The following is a 26,944-nucleotide window of genomic DNA, read 5'->3' as shown; positions in this document are numbered from 1 at the left end:
TGTAGAGAGAACTTGCAGTTGATGAACTGCATCATTTTATGCCACTTAGGAAAACCCCCTGATCTCAATGGGAAGATCGACCTTACAACAATAACCTGAAACTGAAAGTATACATTTCGGGAATAGAACCTACACTATGGCCAAAAGTATTTAGACACCTGGCAATCACATCTATATGAGCTTGTTGAATATCTCATTCCAAAACCATGGGCATTAATATGCAGTTGCAGCTACAGCTGCCAGTCATCTTGGAGGACTTTCCACAAGATTTTTGAGTATCTGTGAGACTTTTGCCCATTCAGCCAAAAGAGCATTTGTGAGGTCCGGCACTGATGTTGGATCAGAAGGCCTGGCACGCATATTACATTCCAATTCACCCCAAAGGTGTTCAACAGGGTTGAGGTCAGGGCTCTGTGCAGGCCACTCAAGTTCCTCCACCTAGTGGAACCATGTCTTTATGGACCCTGATTTGTGCACAAGGGCAAAGCCATGCTTGAACAGAAAAGCTCCTTCCCCAAACTGTTGCCACAAAGTTGGAATCACCCAATTGTCCAAAATGTCATTGCATCCTGTAGCATTAAGACAAACATTACAGTAGGTACTATACATTTGAGTATGTAGCATTCTCCTGGCATCCGCCACACCTAGATTCGTCCATCAGACTGCACGTTAGTGGAGCATGATTCATAAATCCAGAGAACACGTTTCCACTGCTCCTGAGTCCAGTGGTGGCGTGCTTTACACCACTCCAGCCAATGCTTGGCATTGAGCAAGTTGAGCAAGGCTTGCATTCAGCTACTCAGCAATGGAAACACATTTCATGAAGTTCTTGTTACACATTTTCTGTGCTGATTTTGCTTCCAGAGGCAGTTTGGAATAGGCACATTTTATGGACAACACACTAACATGCTGGGTTAACACAGTGCCTGCATTGTCTGAATATTCAGTGAGATTGTGTGAGAGAGAGGAGGAGGAAAAAATACAGCAATTGCATGTGGCTCATTCAAAAACACAATCCAGTGAGAGAAAGAAAGAAAAGAACACTGTGAAAAGGATGCCACGTCGAGTCTCCTGAAGACGAACAAGATGACGTTTCAAACAAAACACATTTTATATGAATATTAAAACAATTTAATTGTATACCAATTAAAACCTACAAGCACAATAACAATAGGGAAAGTTCAAGGAAAATGTGTCTGTTTGTTTACACACACGAAATCTCTAATATTAATTTTGACTGTGGTCCAATAACAGGTAAGTCCTGCACAGCTGTTGAACAGCTGTTTGTAGCCGTTACTAAATGTCATCTCCACCTCCATAATATTGTCTGGGGGGTCCAGGGTTTTAAAATGAAAGCATTCAAAGATGTACCCTCTGAGGGCAGAATGGGATGTTTTGGTAAATTGTTCCTGCACCAATACTTTTCGGATTAGAAGACTAAACACAGCTGTACTAGACCTCTACATTGCCTTCTGTAACTGAAGAATGACTCACGTTTTCATCTTTTTAGCTTTATACTCCAAAGATTTGGCTTTGAAATCAGACATTTGTGATGACATTACAGTATCGTTTTTTTAGCCTTCATTTCGTTTATGTGTAAACATTCTGGGTTTTAGCATTTAGAAATGAAAATACTTTTTATACATATTTCAGGACAACAGAAATGTGGGGACTCAACCTAAAACCTGATTTTTATATTTATTAAGTTATGTTTAGTGTTTCTTTGCCTATCCTGTCTGCAATAACTGACTGATGTCTACATGTCAGTGAACCAACCAGATAGTTAGTACCTTCTCTGGTGATACTCTGCCATGTCTGTATATCAGTCATTTAATATATATTTTTTAAATATTTGCCTTAAGTTAATCTTCTGCAAATGAAAGGCATTTTTAATTTGTCTGAAATCATGGCAATGATGTGGTAAAATAGAAAACGTCCCAGTTGCTATGGCACTATATTTAGGATCTGTCACGTCTTGGTAAGAGCCATTGCCCTCTCTCCCTAATTTGGAGCATAGACACCTGTTTGTTATTATTACCCTCACCTGTGTTCCTTATCACTGTGCCTATTCAAGATCATCCTTCCCTAGTGTATCTTGTAGCGGACCAAAGGACCAAATAATTTATGAAATCAATATATCATTTTAAGTGGTAAATTGCAATGGAATATTCTTTCAGAATGCCCCTTTTCAAAATAATGGTATGATATTTCATAATACCACACTGTATTTCCCAATGGCTTTTATTCATCACAACATTATATCAAGACCTTTTACATAATATCATGGCCTATTTCCAATTTCATGCCCAATTTCATAATTTATTGGCCAATTTCATAGCCTTTCACATAATTTCATGGCGTATTTCATTTTTGCTGGACTGCGTAAGCGAAGCCAGCCAAGAAGAGCGAATATCTCTTAGTGAGTGAGTGACTGACTGGCTGACTGTGTGACTATCACTTGTTAAATAGCGTAGTGGTTAGTCGATGTTCGAGCCTCGCTGCATACATAATAAGTTACATGTTAGGATTTGTTCAGGATAGACAAAAATGTCACTGGCTACAACCTTTAGTAGCTACGTTATAGTAAGCCTAAAAAAAAACTGTTTATGGTTATATAGCGACTATATCTGATGGATTTTCAAAGTATGCATCTGTGAATGCTTTTTATAGTAGCCTACTGTATGCAGTATGTGATTTGAGTATCAGCCAATGCTTTCAATTTCCTCATAGTTCACATAGCCTAGTGGTTAGCTATTCAACTATTACTGTATGGACGACCATCTACAGTCATTTCTGTACAAAAGTACAAAAATGTTGGTTCCTTTTCTCATTCAAGATCACAAGGGATATATCAATCAATGCAAGTGGGTGGTATTTACCCGCTGCTTCACTTACAGTTGCTCATTTGTGGGCATGCAAACAGGTTTCTACAGCAAAAGTTGTGCTTGATGATAACAATTTATCAAGTTTGTATTAAGAATGTTCAGGCAAAATCCCTTTTAGTATGTATTCATCCTAGTAAATGGTAATAGAAATGCTAATAGAAAACCAAAATGCTGCTATTCATTACCAGTGGCATCGTTAAGCCTAGGCATCTAAGGCCCTGGGTCTTTTGATCCAATTCCCAAAAATTAAGATGAAGATGGACTGATAGTTTTGCAAGCTTACATTAACACAGCTTGAATTATGTAAGAAAATGTAAAACAAGAGCAGATGTTTACATAGCGCATGCATTGTTTCAATTCTGCAGGGTTGTACACTCACCTAAAGGATTATTAGGAACACCTGTTCAATTTCTCATTAATGCAATTATCTAATCAACCAATCACATGGCAGTTGCTTCAATGCATTTAGGGGTGTGTTCCTGGTCACGACACTCTCCTGAACTCCAAACTGAATATCAGAATGGGAAAGAAATGTGATTTAAGCAATTTTGAGCGTGGCATGGTTGTTGGTGCCAGACGGGCCGGTCTGAGTATTTCACAATCTGCTCAGTTACTGGGATTTTCATGCACAACCATTTCTAGGGTTTACAAAGAATGTTGTGAAAAGGGAAAAACATCCAGTATGCGGCTGTCCGGTCGGCTAAAATGCCTTGTTGATGCTAGAGGTCAGAGGAGAATGGGCCGACGATTCAAGCTGATAGAAGAGCAACTTTGACTGAAATAACCACTTGTTACAACCGAGGTATGCAGCAAAGCATTTGTGAAGCCACAACACGCACAACCTTGTGGCGGATGGGCTACAACAGCAGAAGACCCCACAGGGTACCACTCATCTCCACTACAAATAGGAAAAAGAGGCTACAATTTGCACGAGCTCACCAGAATTGGACAGTTGAAGACTGGAAGAATGTTGCCTGGTTTGATGAGTCTCGATTTCTGTTGAGACATTCAGATGGTAGAGTCAGAATTTGGTGTAAACAGAATGAGAACATGGATCCATCATGCCTTGTTACCACTGTGCAGGCTGGTGGTGGTGGTGTAATGGTGTGGGGGATGTTTTCTTGGCACACTTTAGGCCCCTTAGTGCCAATTGGGCATCGTTTAAATGCCACGGCCTACCTGAGCATTGTTTCTGACCATGTCCATCCCTTTATAACCACCATGTACCCATCCTCTGATGGCTACTTCCAGCAGTATAATGCACCATGTCACAAAGCTCGAATAATTTCAAATTGGTTTCTTGAACATGACAATGAGTTCACTGTACTGAAATGGCCCCCACAGTCACCAGATCTCAACCCAATAGAGCATCTTTGGGATGTGGTGGAACGGGAGCTTCGTGCCCTGGATGTGCATCCCACAAATCTCCATCAACTGCAAGATGCTATCCTATCAGTATGGGCCAACATTTCTAAAGAATGCTTTCAGCACCTTGTTGAATTAATGCCACATAGAATTAAGGCAGTTCTGAAGGCGAAAGGGGGTCAAACACAGTATTAGTATGGTGTTCCTAATAATCCTTTAGGTGAGTGTATATTGGCCTACAAAAAAAAAAAATCTTACTATTCTCCTTTTCTGTGCGCGAGGAAGCAAATCCTTCTCATCTGTCATTTCATGGTCCTTCTCTGTGATAACTCGTAAAATCCATTCACTTTATTTGTATTCGACTAGAATTTCGGGGATTTTGAATCCGCTTTGCTACTACTGCTCGTCTCTTCCACTGTTGACTCAATGACCACATTTGCAAACTAATAAATCATGATCAACTGCAACACAACTTGAATCTCCTCCTTGGTTGCTGTGGTGTTGCAGTGTCGCATAAATAATAAAGACACCTGTCTGTTGCTTTGTATAGCGTATGTTGCATACGTGAGCGGACCAGTGGGGATTTCTTTAAGACTGCAAGGGACATAGAAGCTCGGCTTCCCCTATGTCAAAAAAAATTATGGTCAAATATGTACTATTGTGTAAACATTTTATTGACAAAAATGCGTTAAAACACGTTCATCTCTAAAACTAGCTTGTTAAGAATCAGCTACAGGTCGGCTGACTCGATTTTCTTCTCATACAATCCCGCAGTGTCACAGTGCATTTTCCTGTTGAAGCCGAGCGTCCATTGACTTCAATGGGGCTGCTTAGAACAGTTTTTTTCAGTGTTCCGAAAGTAGACGGTGATTGGATAAATGCTGCGATTATGTCCCGCCCACGGACGCTCAGCGTCTCTGGGGGTGAATGAGGAGTGGGCTGGCCCGGACTCCGGGCTTCCGCGTGTTGATTGGAGGATCTGACGTCTCCTTTTGACTGACAGCGGTCTGTACTATAAGAAGTCACTGAAGCTATTTTGCGCTCAGTCCCAATGCATATTTCTCAAGTGTATTTCGAAAGACAGACTGCTGCAATATTTCTTGATATTTGTTTGGCGAAATTGCTAGCCGATTTGCATTATACATTTCACACAATTATAGGCTACACCACAATCCTTGTTTCAGTTTAACAAAGTTTCATATATATTTTTTAGATAGTTCATTCATTCATATACAGTAGTAGACTTGGCTAGCGTTGTGCGCGGGTGAAACTGCGAAAATGAGCTTCCCCTCTTTGAAAGACCAGCAGCCGCCACTGGAGCGGACTAATTAGTCTAATCTTCACGGGACTTCAGACCGCGGTGGAAACGCACACAACAATGGGCTGAAGGAACCCTTTAGTTCCTTGAATAGCAGTTCCTGGGACTCAAAGCTCCAGGTACTTTTTTGTGGAAAAGCAGATATAGTGTTCTGATACTCTGGCCTCACATTTAATTCATATCAAAGTGGTCACCAAAACAGCATTCTACCATCTTAAAAATATAGCCAGAATCAGGGGCTTGATTGTGTCCCAAAAAGACCAAGAGAAGCTCATCCATGCTTTTATCTCTAGTAGGGTTGACTACTGTAAGTGGACCCAAAAAAACTGTAAAACAGCTGTAGCTCATTCAGAATGCTGCTGCTAGAATGCTAACCAGGACCAAGAGAACAGAGCACATCACTCCGGTTCTTAAATCTTTGCACTGGCTTCCAGTCAGTTGCAGAATAGATTTTAAAGTGGTGCTTTTAGTTTATAAATCACTGAATGGTTTATGACCTGAATGCAATTCAGCAAGTTGAGCCCAGAGTCCAAACTGAACAAGGTCAAGCTGCGTTTAGCAGTTATGCTGCACACAACTGGAATAAACTACCAGAAGATCTAAGACGAGCCCCCAATCGTATCAGTTTTTAAATCCAGGTTAAAAACACTTCTGTTTTCACACAACTATGACTGAGCACTTAAACTTAACCACACTATAAAAGCTGTAAGGCTAAACAGCTTCCTATGTTTTTATCCCATTGTTAATCTATTTCTATTTTATTATTATGATGTTGTTTAGATGTTTTCATTTGAGTATGTTTCAATGCTATTGTATTTTTATATTTTTCCTTTTTTGTAAAGCACATTGAATTGCTTCTTTGTATGAATTGTGCTATATAAATAAACTTGATTGCTTGCTTGCTATAAACTTTTCCAACACACTTTTGAACAGTTGTTGCCAGGTAGACTGCATTGTTTATACATTTTCTCACTAGCAGAAATGTATTTCTAGCATGAGCAGTATCCCTGTAGCCCTGATCTGTAAAGGTAAAAGGTTTGGCCAGTCACGGCTACAGACCACCCACTTGCACTGATTGTGATCATGAAAAACTACATAATATTATGAAATTATTAAAAAGGATATGATGTTATGAAAATGGAAATATAATTTATGAAAATAAATGTCATATCATTATCTTTAAAAGAAACGTAAAACATAAAATAATGTATTAATTTAACTAATCACATTTATTTATAAAGCCCTTTTTACAACAGCAGTTATCACAAAGTGCTTTTAAAGAAACACCCTGCCTTAAACCACAAGGAGCCACATCGATGGGTCTTCATACCAATCCAGAACTGTAGCCCTAGTCCTGTCTGAAAATGTATTTCTTGTGCTTTTCAAAAAGTAAGCCTCTTTGGATGCAGCCCATTTCTGGATACTTATGGCTCAAGACTCTCTGGTTAAATGTTTTACTCTACTGCATTTTTTCTTCATTTACCCATTATTTAAAAGTCTGCCATAGGGTTAGCGATGCTTCAATCAAAAAACAGGCATGTCATGTCCCTCTGTTTGCACAGAAGATAGAAGAATTAAGGACTAAGTGTGAATCCAGCCACCGGGAGGTAGCAAGATCAGAAATGACTTACAACGCCCTTCAAATTGATAAGATATGTGGCATAATTTGATATTTAGTGCTACAAATTACAAACAGCAAAGTCATTATGCAAAACATACAGTTTCTCTGTAATAGATACTTCATTCAGATTTAAGTCAATTTGTTCTCAGCTAAGTAGCTTCTACAGTAAGTTGCAAAAGGCTGCTGTTATTTTGACTAGCTTACAACTAGGCTATGTGCCAATGAGGAATAGCATACAAAGGAAAATCTCAAACTCAGTGTCAGCAAAGCTAATGTGTTTAGAAGAGAAAACCCCATATCTTATAGAGGAAAATCCATAGGATCATATATCTGGGAGCAGTTGTGAGAGACAGAGATGACCAGGCAATGACACATGGATGCTTGGCACAGAACAGAACCAAAAATTATGCATTGTTTTCAGACCTCAAATAATGCTAAGAAAATGAATTCATATTCATTTTTCAACAAAAATATATCAATTATTTAACTTTCAGAAATCTATATTTGGTGGAATAACCCTGATTTTTTTATCACAGCTTTCATGCGTTTTGGCATGCTCTCCACCAGTCTGCCACATTGCTGTTGGGTGACTTTATGCCAGAGATGGGGACAAGTCACACATGGTCAAGTCCAAGCAAGTCTCAAGTCTTAACCATCAAGTCTCGAGTCAAGTCTCAAGTCACAGTTCAGATAAATCAAGCAAGTCAAGTCAAGTCAAGGGTTCACCCTAAGCAAGTCAAGTCGAGTCCTTATAAGTTTCAAGTCAAGTCAAGTCAAGTCACAGTACTAAAGAGATGAACACACACACACTGTCCTCTGTTTCTGACGTGCGCTCGGTGCGAAGCTCGATTTCAAAATCAAATACCGTTCCGTCTCTGGTTAGAATCCTGCTGCGTCCACAGCAACGCGCTGTTTTTCATGGCAACGGTCTGTTATCAAGAAATAACACGCATTCTGCACTGGAATTCAGCCAATCCATGTAATAAGGGCTAATAATAACAACCTTATAAACTAATTATTGTGACTGAAAAACTGCCTAATATGTAATTACGCTGTCATTATTGTCTGTAGGAGTAAAAAAATAAAACTCTTCGAAATGTTTAGGTGCTAGTAATCACATCGGCGCCTCCATGTTAGCCTTTCATGCAGTAAAGTTAACTGTTATGGTGTAAGCACAATGCTTTTTCGTTTCCACACGCAGTCCACAAACACTTGAAAATGCGCACATTTAATACAGACATTATAGCCTACGTGTAATAATATGCATGCCCGCTCATTTTAAGATGCCCATCAACATTAAAATTCAGGCTATGCCACTGTAATAGTCAAATTCTATCTATTTACCAGACGTATTCAGTAATGATAATGGTCACATTTCTAACAAGAAAAAAACAAACATAATATACAACCAAGGCCAAATTATGACAAACAAAATATTAATTCATTACATTAGTAACTTAATCGTTATAGATCTTAGTGAAACTGAATATAAAGAGATTACATTCTTACCTTTCCTTGTGGTTCTTAAAATGACGAATGAAATTTGACGTTTTTGCATATTTAGCATCTGGCAAATCTTTTTTTATTCACACGGTACAGTTCAAAGTCCTTGTATCCAAACGATAATATTTGTGGAGCTCGACTAACGTTACTGTCTGCCATGTTTGGCGCGGTTTGAATTGTGCAGCGTTAAAGGCACATACGCTGATTAGTGGTGCTGATGTCACAACATATAAATTTTTTTTATTGCTGTTTGTTTATTATAAGTTCAAGTCATTGTCTAGTCTTCCACTTCAAGTCAAGTCAAGTCTCAAGTAACTTGTTCTCAAGTCAAAGTCAAGTCAAGTCATTTTGATACTTTAATCAAGCAAGTCACAAGTCCTGAAAATTGTGACTCGAGTCACGTCATGTGACTCGAGTCCCCCACCTCTGCTTTATGCCACTCCTGGCATAAAAATTCAAGTAGCTCGGCTTTGTTTGATGGTTTGTGACCATCCTTCGTCTCCGTTTAACCATTGTGACTGGTGAGAGAAGATTACCTTACTCCATTCCTTATGGTCTTTTGCAAACTTCAAGCCTGGCTCTTCTTTGCATCTCATTGATGAAGGGCTTTTTTCTAGCTTTGCATGACTTCAGCCCTACCCCTAGGAGCCTTTTTCAAACCGTCCTTGCTGTGCAGTTCACCCCAGCTGCTGTTTGCCATTCTTTTTGTAGACCATTTGATGTCATCCTACGGTTCAAATGAGTTGATGGTCATTTTGGTCAGTGGACAGTCATTTTCGCCCTCTGCCAGTCTGTAGCTTTGTTGTCCCCAATGTCTGTTGCTTGACCTCATTTCCTATGAACAGCCGTCTTTGAAATTTTCAGGATGGAAACAACCTGACGCTCACTGTATCCCTCTGCCAGTAAATCCCGAATTGAACCCTTCTTTTCCTCACTCAAAGCTTTTCTTTTCAACTCTTTTGTCATGCTGAATAGTTATTTTTTTATTCAAATTACCTTTGAGGTATTACTTGCACTTATTTTGCCATTCCAACTTGTCCTATTGCAAGAGGATCGTGATGACCACAGCTGTAATTATTATACTTTTCCTTGTTAAATTAGATTTGGTTCAGGTAATCACCTAATCAGTAACTCATTAAGTAAAATGAGGTGTGCCTGTGTTGGAATTTAACAGACACTGGAATGGAATGGCTGCCATACATGTACAGATGCTGATTTAAGAAAAGTTAGGAATGGTCTCTTAATTATTTCCAGAAATGTTTGTACATATGTATGTGTTCATCAAGCTAAAATATATATTTACAACATATATGCTCATAGAAGATAAATAAGTTACATACATACAGTGGGGAGAACAAGTATTTGATACACTGCTGATTTTGCAGGTTTTCCCACTTTAAGCATGTAGAAGTCTGTAATTTTTATAATAGGTACTCTTCTACTGTGAGTGACGGAATCCAAAACAAAAATCCAGAAAATCACATTGTATGTAATTAATTAGCATTTTATTGCATGACATAAGTATTTGATACATCAGAAAAGCAGAACTTCATATTTGGTACAGAAAACTTTGTTTGCAATTACAGAGATCATACGTTAACTGAAGTTCTTGACCAGGTTTGCACACACTGCAGCAGGGATTTTGGCCCACTCCTCCATACAGACCTTCTCCAGATCCTTCAGGTTTCGGGGGTGTCACTGGGCAATACAGATTTTCAGCTCCCTCCAAATATGTTCTATTGGGTTCAGGTCTGAAGATTGGCTAGACCACTCCAGGACCTTGAGATGCTTCTTATGGAGCCACTCCTTAGTTGCCCTGGCTGTGTGTTTTGGGTCATTGTCATGGTGGAAGACCCAGCCATGACCCATCTTCAATGCTCTTACTGAGGGAAGGAGGTTGTTGGCCAAGATCCCGCGATACATGGCCCCATCCATCCTCCCCTCAAAACGGTGCAGCCGTCCTGTCCCCTTTGCAGAAAAGCATCCCCACAGAATGATGTTTCCACCTCCATGCTTCACGGTTGGGATGGTGTTCTTGGGGTTGTACTCATCCTCCTTCCTCCAAACATGGCAAGTGGAGTTTAGACCAAAAAGCTCTATTTTTGTCTCATCAGACCACATGACCTTCTCCCATTCCTCCTCTGGATCATCCAGATGGTCATTGGCAAACTTCAGACGGGCTTGGACATGCGCAGGCTTGAGCAGGGGCACCTTGCGTGCACTGCAGGATTTTAATCCATGACAGTGTGTTACTAATGGTTTTCTTTGAGACTGTGGTCCCAGCTCTCTTCAGGTCATTGACCAGGTCCTGCCGTGTAGTTCTGGGCTGATCCCTCACCTTCCTCATGATCATTGATGCCCCACGAGGTGAGATCTTGTATGGAGCCCCAGACCCAGGGAGATTGACCGTCATCTTGAACTTTTTCCATTTTCTAATAATTGCGCCAACAGTTGTTGCCTTCTCACCAAGATGCTTGCCTATTGTACTGTAGCCCATCCCAGCCTTGTGCAGGTCTACAATTTTATCCCTGATGTCCTTACACGGCTCTCTGGTCTTGGCCATTGTGGAGAGGTTGGAGTCTGTTTGATTGAGTGTGTGGACAGGTGTCTTTTATACAGGTAACAAGTTCAAACAGGTGCAGTTAATACAGGTCATGAGTGGAGAACAGGAGGGCTTCTTAAAGAAAAACGAACAGGTTTGTGAGAGCCTGAATTCTTACTGGTTGGTAGGTGATCAAATACATATGTCATGCAATAAAATGCTAATTATTAAAAATCATACAATGTGATTTTCTGGATTTTTGGGGGGGATTCCGTCTCTCACAGTTGAAGTGTACCTATGATAAAAAGACCTCTACATTCTTTGTAAGTAGGAAAACCTGCAAAATGTGTAACAAACAAATAAAACGCATTTCACAGAAATTACAATGGTATCATGACTGCTTCCCCCAGCCACAAATTAGAAACGGCATTCCCATTTCAACAAATCTATCTGGGGGATAAATAAACAGCCACATATGTTTAGCTAATCACAACACCGGAAGGTAAAAAATCCTATGAACAAATCAAAATGATTGTAACACCACGAAAGAGGAAACACACTAGAATCTTGGATACAAGTGCCAAAAGCGTGTAATAATAAAAAAAAGAATGATAACAAACAAAAGGTAGCCATGGGCCAAACAGTGAGCTGAACATAACAAAACAACGTGACTAGACAGTGCGACCTAGTAACCAATACCCTTAAATAGTATACCTAATTAGTACAATGCGTAACAGGTGAGTTCAATAATCAGGAGACCGGGAACGGGGGAGCCTGAAAACTGGTATGGACAGAGGGGAACTGGAAATCGGGATGTGGAAAGTAGCAGCTGTGACAAGGATAAAGCTGCCTGCAGCTATTAATGCTCCCAAGTCATTTTATTATAGAAACAACAGTTGGAGCCTTTCAGGATCTGGCAGAACATTCCTGAATGTGCATGTTTTGCTACAGTTGGAAGTAACATTGTGAAACAACATTATTCCGCTATTACTGCAGATGCAAAAAAAATTATAATCAATGTGTAGCACCTTTAACTTCTATAATTACAATTAAAAAAGGCTGTTAATAAATTGAGAAATGATCTTGGCTGCTGCCTTTAGCTCCATTAACCTCAGTCGATAGAGGACAAATGCACAGGCAAAGCCATTCTGTCCCAGTTTTCTACATAAAATGGTTCTTTTTTATAATAGATCAAGTGAAGTTTTCTGAATAGCTTCAGGTTGCCAACCCCTGGTGTGGACGTTAGAGTGTTGTTCCAGTAACTGTACCTATTCTAGTTAAAGATGCAATGAGTAAAGTTTTTACTCTACTATTAGCATATATACAACCAAAAATGACCGGTGGACATCTGCAGTTACTGTTTCAAATAATATTTTTCAAAAAAATAGATTTTTATGCCTGAGATATTCCCCACAAAAACTTTCTTGCCAGTCCGTCCATCAGTTTGCAGTAAATTTTTATCTCCTTTAAACACATTCAGTAGCATACTTCCCATCCTAAATCACCCTGCACTAGCTAATACTATTCTATACTCGTTTAGTAAGGGAGGACAAGGAGGAGACAAGCTGTGTTTTTGTTTAGACCAGTGTTTCCCAAATTGGGGTGCCGAGAGGACACTCCAGGGGTGCTGTGAAGAATCTCTACTCATTATAACAATTCATTGGCTGTTTGTTAAAAGAATGTGTTCATGCTGACTTTTTTCTTAATTAAATATCTGTAAAAATTAACCATTTTGTATGATGTAGAACACAACATGTCGATTCACTACTGTAGGCCTATATCAATATTAAACAAGTGATTGGCATTTTTTTCATTTTTAAAAGTCAGGGTGCCTTGAAAAAAATTACTATGATGGGGTTCCGTGATTTGGAAATGTTTGGGAACCACTGGTTGAGAGGCAGGATTCTACACAGGGCCCCTTTAGGGACGTCTGTTAAATGAATAAAATGTAAAATGGTTGATATCTGGGGAATCTAACAACCATTTTTTAAGTCTGTCACTTTTTTAAATGTATTTTACCTACAGTTATACAGGGTGTTACAAGCGGCGCATGGAATGGTCAGTCAGTGAATGGCCGTCGGCTCAACCAGAGTTCGTCAACGCCTTCCCTCAATCATTCCTGGGGGTGCTAATGGCAGTGCTAGTGTTATTCTTGGGGAGGCTTAACCCCCGTCTCGCCCCTGGCTTGGCACCAATGCAATGAACCAAATTGAGTCCTACATCTCTTTTGCAGTTGGGCCAGATTACAGCAAAAGTGAAACATAAAAAAGACATAGATAAAAACATACACCCATATATACAGGCCTTAAACTTCAAAAGATGCCCTTAAAATCACCCTTCTTTCAGAAAAAGACCTTCCACAACTGTGTACTGAGATGAGCACGTGTATGTTCAGAGGTAGTTGCATGTGTGTGCGAATGTTTCTGTTTGCCTATTCATATATGAGCTCCGGCAGGTTGATGTGGGTGTGTCGGAAAAATTCCAGACCCGACCCATTTTGCAGTGTATGTTTTGGTGGGTGAAACCCATTATCAGGCTGAGGCAGAGCCAACCATAACATCAACCATAATGAGCTCCTCACCAACTCCTTGCCTGTCTGCCCGAATCAATCACTCTCCCACTAACCCTAACCGTAACCAACCCTTCTGCAGGAGGCCTCTTGCACACACATATTTCCAGTTATACATGCAAATTACCAAATGGATAAACCAAAGTTTATTGTCCTTAAAATATCCTGTCTTTACAGTTCTAACTTCTAATTCGCTAAACCCAAAAAAAAAGAAATTAAATGAGGAGAGTAAAAAAACTTTTTCAAACACAGTTTAAGAACATTTTGGTCATTGAAGCATGCCATTGACTGGAACAAATTGTTTTTCATCACACCTTCCTCCTGCAGAAAAAACTAACCAAGCTAATGTCTGAACAATTTAAGGGGGTCATTGATAATGAGAAATGGTTCTGAATTGACTAGTTGAATAATAGTTAAAAGAAAATTGGATTGTAATGTAGCAGCTAAACACTGCTCAAAAAAATTAAGGGAACACGTAATCACAGTATAACACCAATTTAGTTATACTTCAAGGATATCAATCTGTCCAGTTAGGAAGCATAAGCTATTGTGAATCATTGTCACCTGTTTTAGTGCAAATGAAAGTGACAACAGGTGCACTGGAGAGGCAACAGAAAGACAACCCCCAAAAAGGGAATGGTTTTGCAGATGGTGGCCACAGGCAATTGCTCTCTCCTTATCCTTCCTGACTGATTCTTCTCTAGTTTTGCATTTTGCTAGTGTCCTTGTCTCTACTGGTAGCATGAGGCGGTACTTGCAGCCAACACAGGTTGCACATGTAGTCCAGCTTCTCCAGGATGGAAAATCCATACGTGCCGTCGCAAGCAGGTTTGCTGTCTCTCCCAGTACAGTCTCAAGAGCATGGATGAGATACCAGGAGATGGGCCGTTACATGAGGAGAGCTAGACCGTAGAAGGGCATCAACCCAGCAGCAGGACGGGTATCTGCTCCTTTGTGCGAGGAGGAAAAGGAGGAGCACTTCCAGATCCCTACAAAATGACCTCCAGCGGACTACTGGTGTACATGCTTCTGATCAAACTGTCAGAAACAGACTGTTGATGGTGGCATGAGGGCCTGACGTCCTCTAGTGGGACCTGTGTTCCCAGCCCAGCACCATGCAGCTTGATTGGCCAGAGAACACCAGAATTCGCAGGTCCACCATTGGTGCCCCGGTCTCTTCACAGATGAGAGCAGGTTCACATTGAGCACATGTGACAGACGTGAAAGAGTCTAGAGATGCTGTGGTGAATGTTATGCTGCTTGCAACATCATCCAGCGTGACCAGCTTGGTGGTGGGTCAGGGATGGTCTTGGGAGGCATATCCTTGGATATTATTGTCTGCCGCCAAACATATTTCCTTGCAAAGACAAGGCTATTTTTCCATCTCCAACATAAGTCAATAAGCAAAATGGCCTCAAGGCGGCAAGGAAAAGAAGCATATTTGATGCTAGAGAGTTGTGCACTCAAACCAGCCACATCCATTAGTGTGGACAAATAGAAAAAAAATCTGAGAAAACAATACAGAAAAACCAGGCTTCCTAACAAGCTAATGCCATCTTGACAACTAGATGGGCAGCTGTCTTTTCAGGAATTCATTATTTATATCTGTCTGATGTGTGTTCTAGAACATTTGATTAAAGCAAACAACCACACTGAAAGTGATAGTTTGGTCCCTACTGAAATGAATGGCGGTGAAATTGAATTGAGGTTCCAGTTTCTGACTGTACTTATTTTTCTGTGTCACTTCAGCTGGCTGGCACTGGCTGCTAACGCAACACTAATGTTAGGCAGGCTTAGTCAAATGAAATAGCTCCTCAGAACATTTGCTATCTGCATTAAAGAAGATCTGCAATATTACTTACTAAGGTCTACAAAAAGCACATTTGGGTGACAAGGTGTAACACCACATGTCCACTATTACAGTTCTGCTATACCTTTTCTGTCACGAATGGCATAGGGGTGGAGAGGAAGGAACCAGACACAGGCAGCGTGGCAGTCGATGATGTGTCTTTTTTAATGACAAATAACACTGAGTACCAAAAACATGCAAACAAAAGGGATAAACCAAAAACCAGACCACATACCACATACATGAAACAAACTTAGACCAGCAACAATGACTAACAAATGGGGGGAGCAGAGGAGCAACATTTAAACACATACTAATGACCGGATTGGGACCAGGTGTGGGAGATAATCAGAGACAAGACAAGTCCGGGATGTGATCGGGAACGAAAAGTAAACTGGGGAAAGCGGGAGATGACGTGGCTGTTTGTCACCTCACCGTCACATTTTCAAAATATTGACAGCAGTGCTGTGCCAAACCATACTAAAAATCTGAGCATGAACCCCAAAAAAGGAAGCAAGTGTCTCAACAAAAATAAATGGAATAATAAAATTGTCAAATTCAGTGTTTCTGTATAACTGTATCCCTTACCTCCACAGGTCTTCCCATCATATGTTGCGCAGACCCAGTCATGGCATTCACAGCGTGGCCCATAGTAGTTTCCTGGCTCTGCGACCTGGCATACGCAGGCCCCACAATTACACTCGCCCCTACCGCTGCAGATCAAACCATCAGGGGTCTTGCACCGCCGCTGGGACGACTCAGTAGACAGCGTACACACCTGCCTGGGAAGATGAGGAGGTTGTCAATAAACTCCATCCCTAAGTTAAGATATATTTCTCCCTGTGTAAGGAACAAACAGTAGTTCCAAACCTATTTTAATTCCTGTAGAACCAACAATATTTTGGAATACCCCTGAAGTACCCCTGTGTGCTTTTTACCAGTCAGCCTATTGTTGTGTTAATCTTCTGAAGTAGGTCTGGCACTTGTGACATAACTGCTGGTGTAAAAGGGTCTATATATAATATATGTGGCTGATTAATAGATGCATGTCGTTTCCTTTTTTTTAGACAGTTCTGGCATCTTAATAACAATAAAAAAAACAACAACATTGAATTACTTCCCTCTCACTTTCTACCTGTCTATTTTTGTTTCCTGTGAGAAAGTAAACTGTTGGAATTTTTTATTGTAACCAGACTCATGTTCCCTTTCTTTCTGTTTCTCACTCTCTTTTTCCTATTCTTCTCTTCCTCTTTCTCCATGAAACTTCCTCTTGCTCTTTTGTTGTTGTTATTTTACAGCAAAACCATAAAGATTCTGACAATCCTGAACTGTATATATTTTTTTTTAATTAAATAAAATAATAATGTTGGCTTTGTGCGTCTTCACTTGGCTGGAGGTTGCATGCTCAATCTTTTTTATTACAATACCACCGGACTGCAATTTCAAAATAAGGCACACTGGAATACAAATCACCTGAATCTGACTCCTCTGCTCCAATATCAAGCATGAGTCATCCAATATTATTCAGGAAAATGGTCTGTGACCTATGAAGTGATCAATGCCGGATGTAATCTAAACACTCTGTTATATCAGCAAGTGACCTACAGCATTACATCAAATATAAAATAATCTAAAAGTCACATTACATCTGTGACAATGGTCATGATGTTTCTTCATGTTGTCACATAGAAACAGAGAATTACATTATTTTGGTCAGCAATTGCACACAAGGTCCAATTTAAATGTAACTTCCATGATAAAACACTAGATTGTAGAGGTGTAGGGAGCTGCCACATTGAGCAGCCAGGGAGCAATTCAACTTAACTGTCTTGGTCAAGAATGGAAATACAGACTTTTCACAGCTCAGGGATTCTATACAGGAACTGTATGTTTACCGGTTTACAGCCAGGCTAACTGCCATCCAAGTTATGATCTGAGTAATGATAGCATAAAAACATTGCAAATAGCATACTGTACTGTACAGTAAATCCACTTACAGTTCATTGGACTCCAACTCCAGACAAGCAGTCTTTAAGAACTTGGTTTTCTCACTCTCTGTTAGACATTTTTAATTTGGTCTAGCTTCCTGACATTCCTTTCCATTCCTTCCCTCTCTCTGCTCAGTTCTTTCCTGTTCAGGAATGGCAAACTGAATTCTGACAGTTTTTTAAAAGGACAGCTTGTATTACACACTTAACTCATCTACTCGAAAGCCTTGTCTGAAGAAGAAACAAAAACAATGGTTTATGTTGTTGGTGCGAATTATACATTTGTTGGCACATGTACAGGTTTGACAGCTAACAATTTATATATAGATTTTTCTACCAGAAACACTTGAGAGTGGCATTCATACTGACAAAGGTATGTTGGTATATGAGGGATTTGACAGCATATTGCCAAATTAACACATGCGATGAAGCATGTGCTGTGTAGGCTACCACCAAGCATTAAAAAAAAAACTCAAACATATACTGCCTCAATCTTAGCCATATGCACACACACACAAACAATCAACCACCGGTGCACCTGCTTTGAGTAAACCTCTGTTTACGTCCTCAGCCAAGTCAAGTTTACAGACTCTTCTCTGTAATGTCATGTGGCAATACTTACTGCTCCCCAGGCACCCCTTTAAAAGGCCAACGAAAAATGTGGTTTTGAACATTCACAAATTGATTCTGTGTAAACTATTAACTAGACTCTATTAATGTTGTTTTGTATAGCATCATAACAAATGCAGATGCATGGTAATACTTGACATAAACCAAGCACTCAAATCTGGGAACATTGTCAATTAAATTGTCTCATATTCGGCAAATGCGAATGTGGAAAAACTGTTCATCAACATTCTGTTACTAGGACATGATACAGACCTTATTTTCCAGTAGTTATTTAAGTTTTGCATTAAAAATTTTTCATCAAAGGAAAATATCTTTACCATCACAACATCTATTGACTTCTAGACTCGGCACTACCGATAAGAAAACATGTTTCCTAAATAGCAGAGAATGAAAATTCTTACTAACCAACCACACAAACATTATCACAACCACACATTTAACTTTGCTTGTAAACTTTCACCCAGTCAGCATATCTCCTTACCTCAATCTACCCTCCAAAAACCATATAAATAAACTATTGAGAAAAACAAAGTTGAAACTTCAAAACTCACCCCAGCGATTGTAACAAACTTTCCTTAACAGCCGTGAGCTGAATAAGAAGTAAGGGAACTAACATGGAGTTCACCAAAGTCTCTGCACGCATGTTTAAATCCCACAGAAACCTGGAGTAAAGTGGCCTGCAGGAATTTACCTCTTTTTTTTTCCCAAAGAGAGAGAGAGGGGGAGAGTGGAAGGGAAGGAGAGAGGGAAAGAGAGGAGACAGCAGAGGGCTGGCCAGAACTGGCTCCAACCCTACAGAAACCAACAGCCCTCTCCACATACAAGTGCCTTTAATTAATTGTGACCTTCACAAGCTGAGTCTTGGTAAGGTTGGACAGTACCTGCCAAAAAAGAGAAAACATTTAATCACCAATATAATCACAAAGTCTTTCATACAGGACACGTTGAATCGATTTTTTTATATTTCTTTCTATTATTATCATCACTATATGTCCTGAGTGCTGGCTCTTAACTGCTGTGCTATTGACCATCCCACCCTTACAGAAGAGCTGCTCCCTCAGGGAAAACTTCCTTTTAATTGGTTTTAATGCATTATTTGGTGTGATATGTTGACTTGGATTACTTTTATTAATTAATGTGGTTGGGGTTTAGCTCAAATATCAATGTCCTCAAATATGCACAAAAAAAAAGACCAATCTCTAGTGGGTCAACTTACTTATTTCCGGGAACACGTAAGCAGATCGAATGTCTCTGACTGAGTGGCTGAGTTAGCGGCTGACTACCCATTAAATAGCGTAGTGTTTAGAGACGCAGACTGCCACACAGGAGACCAGGTTTTAAATCTGGCCAGGGACAAGAAGGATTTTAGCTGAGGATAAGCTGGTTACAAGCATCAGGAACCAAGCCAAAATGAAAATACAGCCGCATTGGCAGAATTGTCCATAGAGGCAGGAATTTCACCACAATTGTGGTCCTCTTTACAGGCCTGTTTACATTCCAGTCTGCCTGGGCTAGCTGGAATCATATAGACTGATCATTTCTTTGTCAGTGGGCAAACATACAAAATCCACAGGGGATCAAATAATGTTTTCCCTCACTGTGGCCCCTGCCAGGCTGCCAGGAACTTGCAGTTGGCCGTGGGCACTAGCACGAGCACCTTATCCCCTGGCTGGAACTCACAGAGTAGGGCAGGTCAGTTGTAGGTCCGTTGTTGGTGAAGGAACATTCGGTCCCGCATCTCCCGTACATGCTCAATGGCGGTCCGGTGTGGCGATGGCTGTTGCTCACAGGCCTCCTTGGCCACATTGAGCAGCCCTCAGGGCCGCCGACCATAGAGCAGCTCATAAGGCATGAACCCGGTGGAAGCCTGGGGAGTCTCCCGCACAGCAAACAGCACATATGGGAACATAAGGTCCCAGTTGCGGCCGTCTTCAAAGACTTCCCGCTGCAACATCCACTTTAGGATCTGGTTGAATCTTTTGACAAAACCATTGGTTTGGGGGTGTTAGACAGATGTGCATAGGTGGTGTACCTGGAAGAGCTGGCACAGGTCCCTCATCAACTGGGAGACGAAAAGGTGTCCCCTGGTCCATTAGGAGGTCCTTGGGGATGCCCACTCGGCTGAACAGGAGGAACAGCTCCTTGCTGATAGCCTTGGAGGTGGCATTTTAGAGGGTAACGGCTTCAGGGTACCGGTCCATGACCACTCGGTTGACCACCTGGCTGCCATTAGGTGCTCCGGCTGTAGCCAACTCTCTGCAAGCCGATGGAGCTGTGTCACCTGGGTGTGGGCGGGGATGCCAGGGGTGTGCTGCCACTGATGGAACTGGCAGGCAGTGACTGATAGACCTAGGCGGGATAGTATCTCCATCTTCAGCCTCAGAGGGGCTTAATAAGCTTGTTGGGCTTCCCCAGACAGGAATGGCCCGAGAATCCGGGCCCAATCGGCTGGGTCCCAGCTCTTTCACTCCGCCACCACCTCAAACATATGTAGGTATGCCTGCATGTTATCATGGGGTGTCAACGTGATAAAGAGTTGGAAAGCAGGTAGGCATTGGGTGGCCGCCATGGCGTGGCGGCTAAGGTCCATCTCCTGGGTCACATTGTTCATCCTGGTGGTGAGGTGCTGGGTCAGCCCCTGCAGAGAGGCAGCAAGTTGCTGTGTGAGTTGTTGCTGGTGCTGCTGTTGCTGGGCAACTCTTGTTGCTGTGCTGCAGAGGCCTCAATCAGACTTCTTCCATGGTTTCCAATGACACAAACCTGACGTGCACTGCTCAGACTTTAATGCATAGTGTTCTCCTATCATGCCTGCATCCTCTACCAGTTTAGTGATGCAGAGAACAAAGAGGCCTGACAGGGAGGTGCAGGGAAGCCCTTGGGCATTTATTATGAATCTAAACAAAAACATGCAAAGCCCAAGGGGGTCAATAAGGACAGCTGCAGCGCAGGCCTCGGCGGGGCAGCTGTATTCTGGGCAGACGGCTTAGTCTTCTTCGCTTTCGCTCTCTGGAACAGAAGAAGCTAAAAGAACCACCGTCAGCATTTCCTGACTCTCTCCCTCCCGTACTTGTCTGAGAGTCCTTTTGTTCTTGTCCTGATGGGTGCCAGGTGTGGCTTGTAAGGGCTCCTTGTTTGGGCTGCGTTCAGCAACCCCACTGTTCTCCGGTACGGTGTCTTAGGGGTACGGTGGCATGATGCATATACTTTACTATGGTGCCCCCCGCCACACTAGCAAGCATTCAGACGTCCAGACACGTGTTAAAGAACAAGCAAAGCATGCCTTTTACATCCTCTGCCGTACACACTGAACATAGTTTAAGCAGGTACAGTCAAAGTTGTCCTTGAAATAGGTTATTTCTTCTCCTTACTAGAAAGACTGTATGTGTTCATATCTGGGTCATATTATGTGCATCAAAAATGGCTTTAGCATAGAAAGAGAAATGTACACAGGTGCACCTAGAGAGCTTCGGAGATTAAATGACATTCACTGGGCATGTGCATACATGGCTCTACATACTATTATGGATAGATTGCATTCCATTAAGCGAATCTTGCAATAGTCCAAGAACACAATGGTGACAGATCTGTTGAGAAGGGTGAATGGTCATTAGGGGCAGGTGGTGCACGGCCCCACCTGTTGTCAACAGAGAACTGCAACAAAATTGTCATTTTTCAATCATCCATCCATCCATCATCTTCCGCTTATCCGGGGCCGGGTCGCGGGGGCAGCAGTCTAAGCAGGGATGCCCAGACTTCCCTCTCGCCAGAAACAACCTCTAGCTCTTCCGGGGGGACACCGAGGCGTTCCCAGGCCAGCCGGGAGACATAGTCCCTCCAGCGTGTCCTAGGTCTTCCCAGGAAGGCGTTCCGGAGGCATCCGAAACAGATGCCCAAGCCACCTCAGCTGACCCCTCTCGATGTGGAGGAGCAGCGGCTCGACTCTGAGCTCCTCCCGGGTGACCGAGCTTCTCACCCTATCTCTAAGGGATCGCCCGGCCACCCTGCGGAGAAAGCTCATTTCGGCCGCCTGTATCCGGGATCTTGTCCTTTCGGTCATGACCCAAAGCTCATGACCACAGGTGAGAGTAGGAACGTAGATTGACTGGTAAAACACGACAGACCGATACATCGACTGCATTACTGCAGAAGCTGCACCGATCCGTCTGTCAATCTCCCGTTCCATCCTTCCTTCACTCGTGAACAAGACCCCTAGATACTTAAACTCCTCCACTTGAGGCAGGCACTCTCCACCAACCTGAAGTGGGCAAGCCACCCTTTTCCGACTGAGGACCATGGCCTCGGATTTGGAGGTACTGATTCTCATCCCCACCGCTTCACACTCGGCTGCAAACCGTCCCAGTGCATGCTGAAGGTCCTGGTTAGAAGGGGCCAACACGACAACATCATCCGCAAAGAGCAGAGACGAAATTGTGTGGTCCCCAAACCTGACACCCTCCGGCCCCTGGCTGCGCCTGGAAATTCTGTCCATAAAAATTACGAACAGAACCGGTGACAAAGGGCAGCCCTGCCGGAGTCCAACATGCACTGGGAACAAGTCTGACTTACTGCCGGTAATGCGGACCAAGATCCTGCTTCGGTTGTACAGGGACCTGACAGCCCTTAGCAAAGGACCCAGGACCCCATATTCCCGAAGCACCCTCCACAAAACACATGTGGATTGCCTTCTCCAAGTCAACAAAACACATGTGGATTGGTTGGGCAAACTCCCATGAACCCTCCAACACCCCATAGAGGGTATAGAGCTGGTCCAGTGTTCCACGGCCCGGACGAAAACCACACTGTTCCTCCTGAATCCGAGGTTCTACTATCGGCCGTATTCTCCTCTCCAGAACCCTGGCATAGACTTTCCCGGGGAGGCTGAGAAGTGTGATCCCCCTATAGTTGGAACACACCTTCCGGTCCCCTTTCTAAAAAAGAGGGACCACCACCCCGGTCTGCCATCCCAGAGGCACTGTCCCCGACTGCCATGAGATGTTGCACAGGCGTGTCAACCAAGACAGCCCCACAACATCCAGAGACTTGACGTACTCAGGGCGGATCTCATCCACCCCCGGTGCCTTGCCACCGAGGAGTTTCTTGACCACCTCTGTGACTTCAGCCCGGGTGATGGACGAGTCCACCTCTGAGCCCTCATCCTCTGCTTCCTCAATGGAAGAAGTGACAGCGGGATTGAGGAGATCCTCGAAGTACTCCTTCCACCGCCCGACGACATCCTCAGTTGAGGTCAACAGCTGCCCACCTCTACTGTAAACAGCGTTGGTAGGACACTGTTTCCCTCTCCTGAGACGCCGGATGGTTTGCCAGAATCTCTTCGAGGCCAGCCGATAGTCCTTCTCCATGGCCTCACCGAACTCCTCCCAGGCCCGAGTTTTTGCCTCCACAACCACCCGGGCTGCAGCCCGCTTGGCCTGTCGGTACCCGTCAGCTGCCTCAGGAGTCCCACAAGCCAACCAGGCCTGATAGGACTCCTTCTTCAACTTGACGGCATCCCTTACTTCCGGTGTCCACCACCGGGTTCAGGGATTGCCGCCTCGACAGGCATCGGAGACCTTACGGCCACAGCTCCGAGCGGCCGCTTCGACAATGGCGGTGGAGAACATGGTCCACTCGGACTCAATATCTCCTGCCTCCCTCGGGATCCAGTCGAAGCACTGCCGGAGGTGGGAGTTAAAGATCTCTCTGACAGGAGACCCGGCCAGACGTTCCCAGCAGACCCTTACAGTACGCTTGGGCCTGCCAAGTCTGTCCAGCTTCCTCCCCCGCCATCGGATCCAACTCACCACCAGGTGGTGATCAGTTGACAGCTCCGCCCCTCTCTACACCCGAGTGTCCCACGGGAAGGCGGCCCCACGTCGCCCGTTCGGGCTGAGCCCCGCCGGGCCCCATGGGGGAAGGCCCGGCCAACAGGCAGGGTGGGGCCCCGGCTGTGCCATACCGGGCGACGTCACGGTACTCAAAATCTTATACATCATTAAGGGGGTTTTGAACCGCTCTTAGTCTGACCCGTCGCCTAAGACCTGTTTGCCTTGGGAGACCCTAACAGGGGCATATAGCCCCAGACAACATAACTCCTAGGGTCACTCGGGTACTCAAACCCCTCTACCACGTTAAGGTGGCAGTTCTTGGAGGGGATTTTATTGTATTTATTATTGTATATTTGTATGTATTTATAAAGGCCTTTTTACAACAGCAGTTGTCACAAAGTGCTTTACAGAGACACCCGGCCTTAAACCCCAAGGAGCAAACAACAGTAGTGTTGAATTTCAGTGGCTAGGAAAAACTCCCTAAGAAGGTCGAATTTTAGGAAGAAACCTAGAGAGGACCCAGGCTCAGAGGGGTGACCAGTCCTCTTCTGGCTGTGCTGGGTGAGATATTAAGAGTCCAATTGGAGTAATAAATACATTTCTCTTGGCTAAATCCAGAGTCTATTTGATTCTAGACTAGGTCAAAAGTATGACCAGGTGGACAAGGACTGGGACAGCAACGGGCCCCCCAAACCAGGTACTCCGCAGGTGTAGACCAGGACCTCATCTCCTCCTAAAATTTTAAACTGGAGGAGACTGAGAAAAGTTAGTAGTGCATTCCTCATATACCCCAGCACAATAATATAGCAGCGTAACACCTTGGAACTGAGACGGGGGGGTTCGGTGACACTGTGTCCCTACCCGGGGGAGGCCCCGGACAGGGCCCAACAGGCAGGAAATCAATGCACCCACATCAACCAAAGGGACACCCACCAACCGCAACCCCCCTGAATGAGGGCCGCGTATTGCCAGAAGCGTACAGCCCAATTGCACAAGTGCGCAACAGAGAGTCAACAACAAGCCAGTGACTCTTCCCCCAAAAGGCATTGGAGGGAGGGCATCCCAGTGGCGACGAGAGCCACCTGGCAAGACAGCAAGGGTGGACAGTATCAAGCCTACTGGTCACCTTCACGCCCCCGTGCCAGGCTACACCTAATTATAAACCGTGCTGTGGAGATGGGTTTTTAGTAGACACTTGAAAGTATGCACTGAGTTTGCATTTCTAACCATAATTGGCAGATCATTCCACAGTAGTGGAGCTCTATGAGAAAAGGCACTGCCGCCAGCTATTTGTTTAGAAATTCTAGGTACAATTAAAAGGCCCGCATCTTGCGATCGTAGGTTACGTGTAGGTATGTATGGCTGGATCATTTCAGCAAGGTAAGTAGGAGCAAGTCCATGTATCGATTTATAGGTTAAGAGTAAAACCTTAAAATCAGCCCTAACCCTAACAGGCATCCAGTTTAAGGACGCTAGGACAGGAGTAATGTGTTCAAAGTTTTTTGTTCTAGTTAGGATTCTAGCAGCTGTGTGCAGCACTAATTGAAGTTTATTTATTAATTTGTCTGGATAACCAGAGAGAAGAGCATTGCAGTAATCTATTCTAGAAGTAACGAAAGCATGGATTAATTTTTCTGCATCAGTTTTTGATAGAAAGTTTCAAATTTTTGCAATGTTTCGAAGATGAAAATAAGCAACTCTTGAGACATATTTTATATGTTCTTCAAAGGAGAGGTCAGGGTCAAGGGTAAAGGTTTTTTACAGTTTTTTGGGATACGACCATGCAGCCGTCGAGGTTCACAGTGAGATCTGCTAACAATGCTCTTTGTTTCTTGGGTCCTAAAATGAGCATTTCTGCTTTCCTTGAGTTTAAGAGCAAGAAATTCTGTGTCATCCACTACCTAATATCTGAAACGCATGCTTCCAAAGTAGCTAATTTAGGGGCTTCTCCATGCATTGAAATGTATAACTGTGTGTCATCAGCGTAACAGTAAAAGTTTACACTGTGATTTCGGATTACATCGCCCAGAGGGAGCATATATAGTAAGAACAATAATGGGCCCAGAACTGAGCTTTGAGGAACACCAAAGCATACCTTTGACTTGTCAGAGGATATGCCATCCACACTAACAAACTGATATATTTCAGATAAATAAGATTTAAACCAGGCTAGAACATGTCCACGTAGCCCAATATGGGTTTCCAGTCTCTCTAAGAGAAGGGAGTGATCAATAGTGTCAAAAGCAGCACTAAGATCAAGAAGCAACAGGACGGATGTGGAACCTCTGTCTGAGGCCATCAGAAGGTCATTTGTTACCTTCATGAGTGCAGTCTCAGTACTACGATCTGAAACCGGACTGGAGTATTTCATAAATGTTATTTGTCTTTAGGAAGGCATTCAGTTGTTGGGAAACAAATTTTTCTAAGATTTTTGAGAGGAACGGGAGGTTCGATATTGCCCTATAATTGTTTAATATGTCAGGATCCAGATTCGATTTTTTTAGAAGAGGCTTAATTTCCGCTATTTTTAGTGAGTTTGGTACACATCCGGAGGAAAGGGAGCAATTCATTATGTTCAGCATTGGCTGACCTAGCACAGGAAATAGCTCCTTAAGTAATTTTATTGGAATCGGGTCTAGCTGAGAGTTTGTGGGTATAGAACAAATTTAGGAAATGTGTCGAGCGATACGGTATCAAAAATTTTAGTCAGGGAGGTTCAGGAAATTTTTAGGACAACTGAGATTTTGAGGACCATAACTATTTAAGGAGGAGTCAGTTATTTGTTTTCTAATGGTGATGATCTTTTCATCAAAGTAGTTCATGTATTCATTACAACTAAAGTGAAGACC

General features: G+C 42.8%; 1 protein-coding gene across 1 annotated transcript in view; it reads right to left on the bottom strand.

Annotated features, from left to right (window-relative positions):
- Positions 1-18,997, bottom strand: part of itgbl1 (integrin, beta-like 1) — a 109,128-nt gene extending 90,131 nt beyond the window's left edge. The window contains exons 1-2 of the mRNA XM_013131192.4: positions 18,822-18,997; positions 16,241-16,434 (exon numbers count right to left, since the gene is read on the bottom strand). Of these exons, the coding sequence (XP_012986646.2) occupies positions 16,241-16,434; positions 18,822-18,913 (286 nt within the window). The 5' untranslated portion in view covers positions 18,914-18,997. The remainder of the gene's footprint in view (positions 1-16,240; positions 16,435-18,821) is intronic.
- Positions 18,998-26,944: the final 7,947 nt, after the last annotated feature.

This window comes from Esox lucius, chromosome 16, assembly GCF_011004845.1.
Source record: "Esox lucius isolate fEsoLuc1 chromosome 16, fEsoLuc1.pri, whole genome shotgun sequence".
Lineage (NCBI taxonomy): Eukaryota > Metazoa > Chordata > Actinopteri > Esociformes > Esocidae > Esox > Esox lucius.
This window is presented reverse-complemented; position numbering and strand designations above follow the sequence as displayed.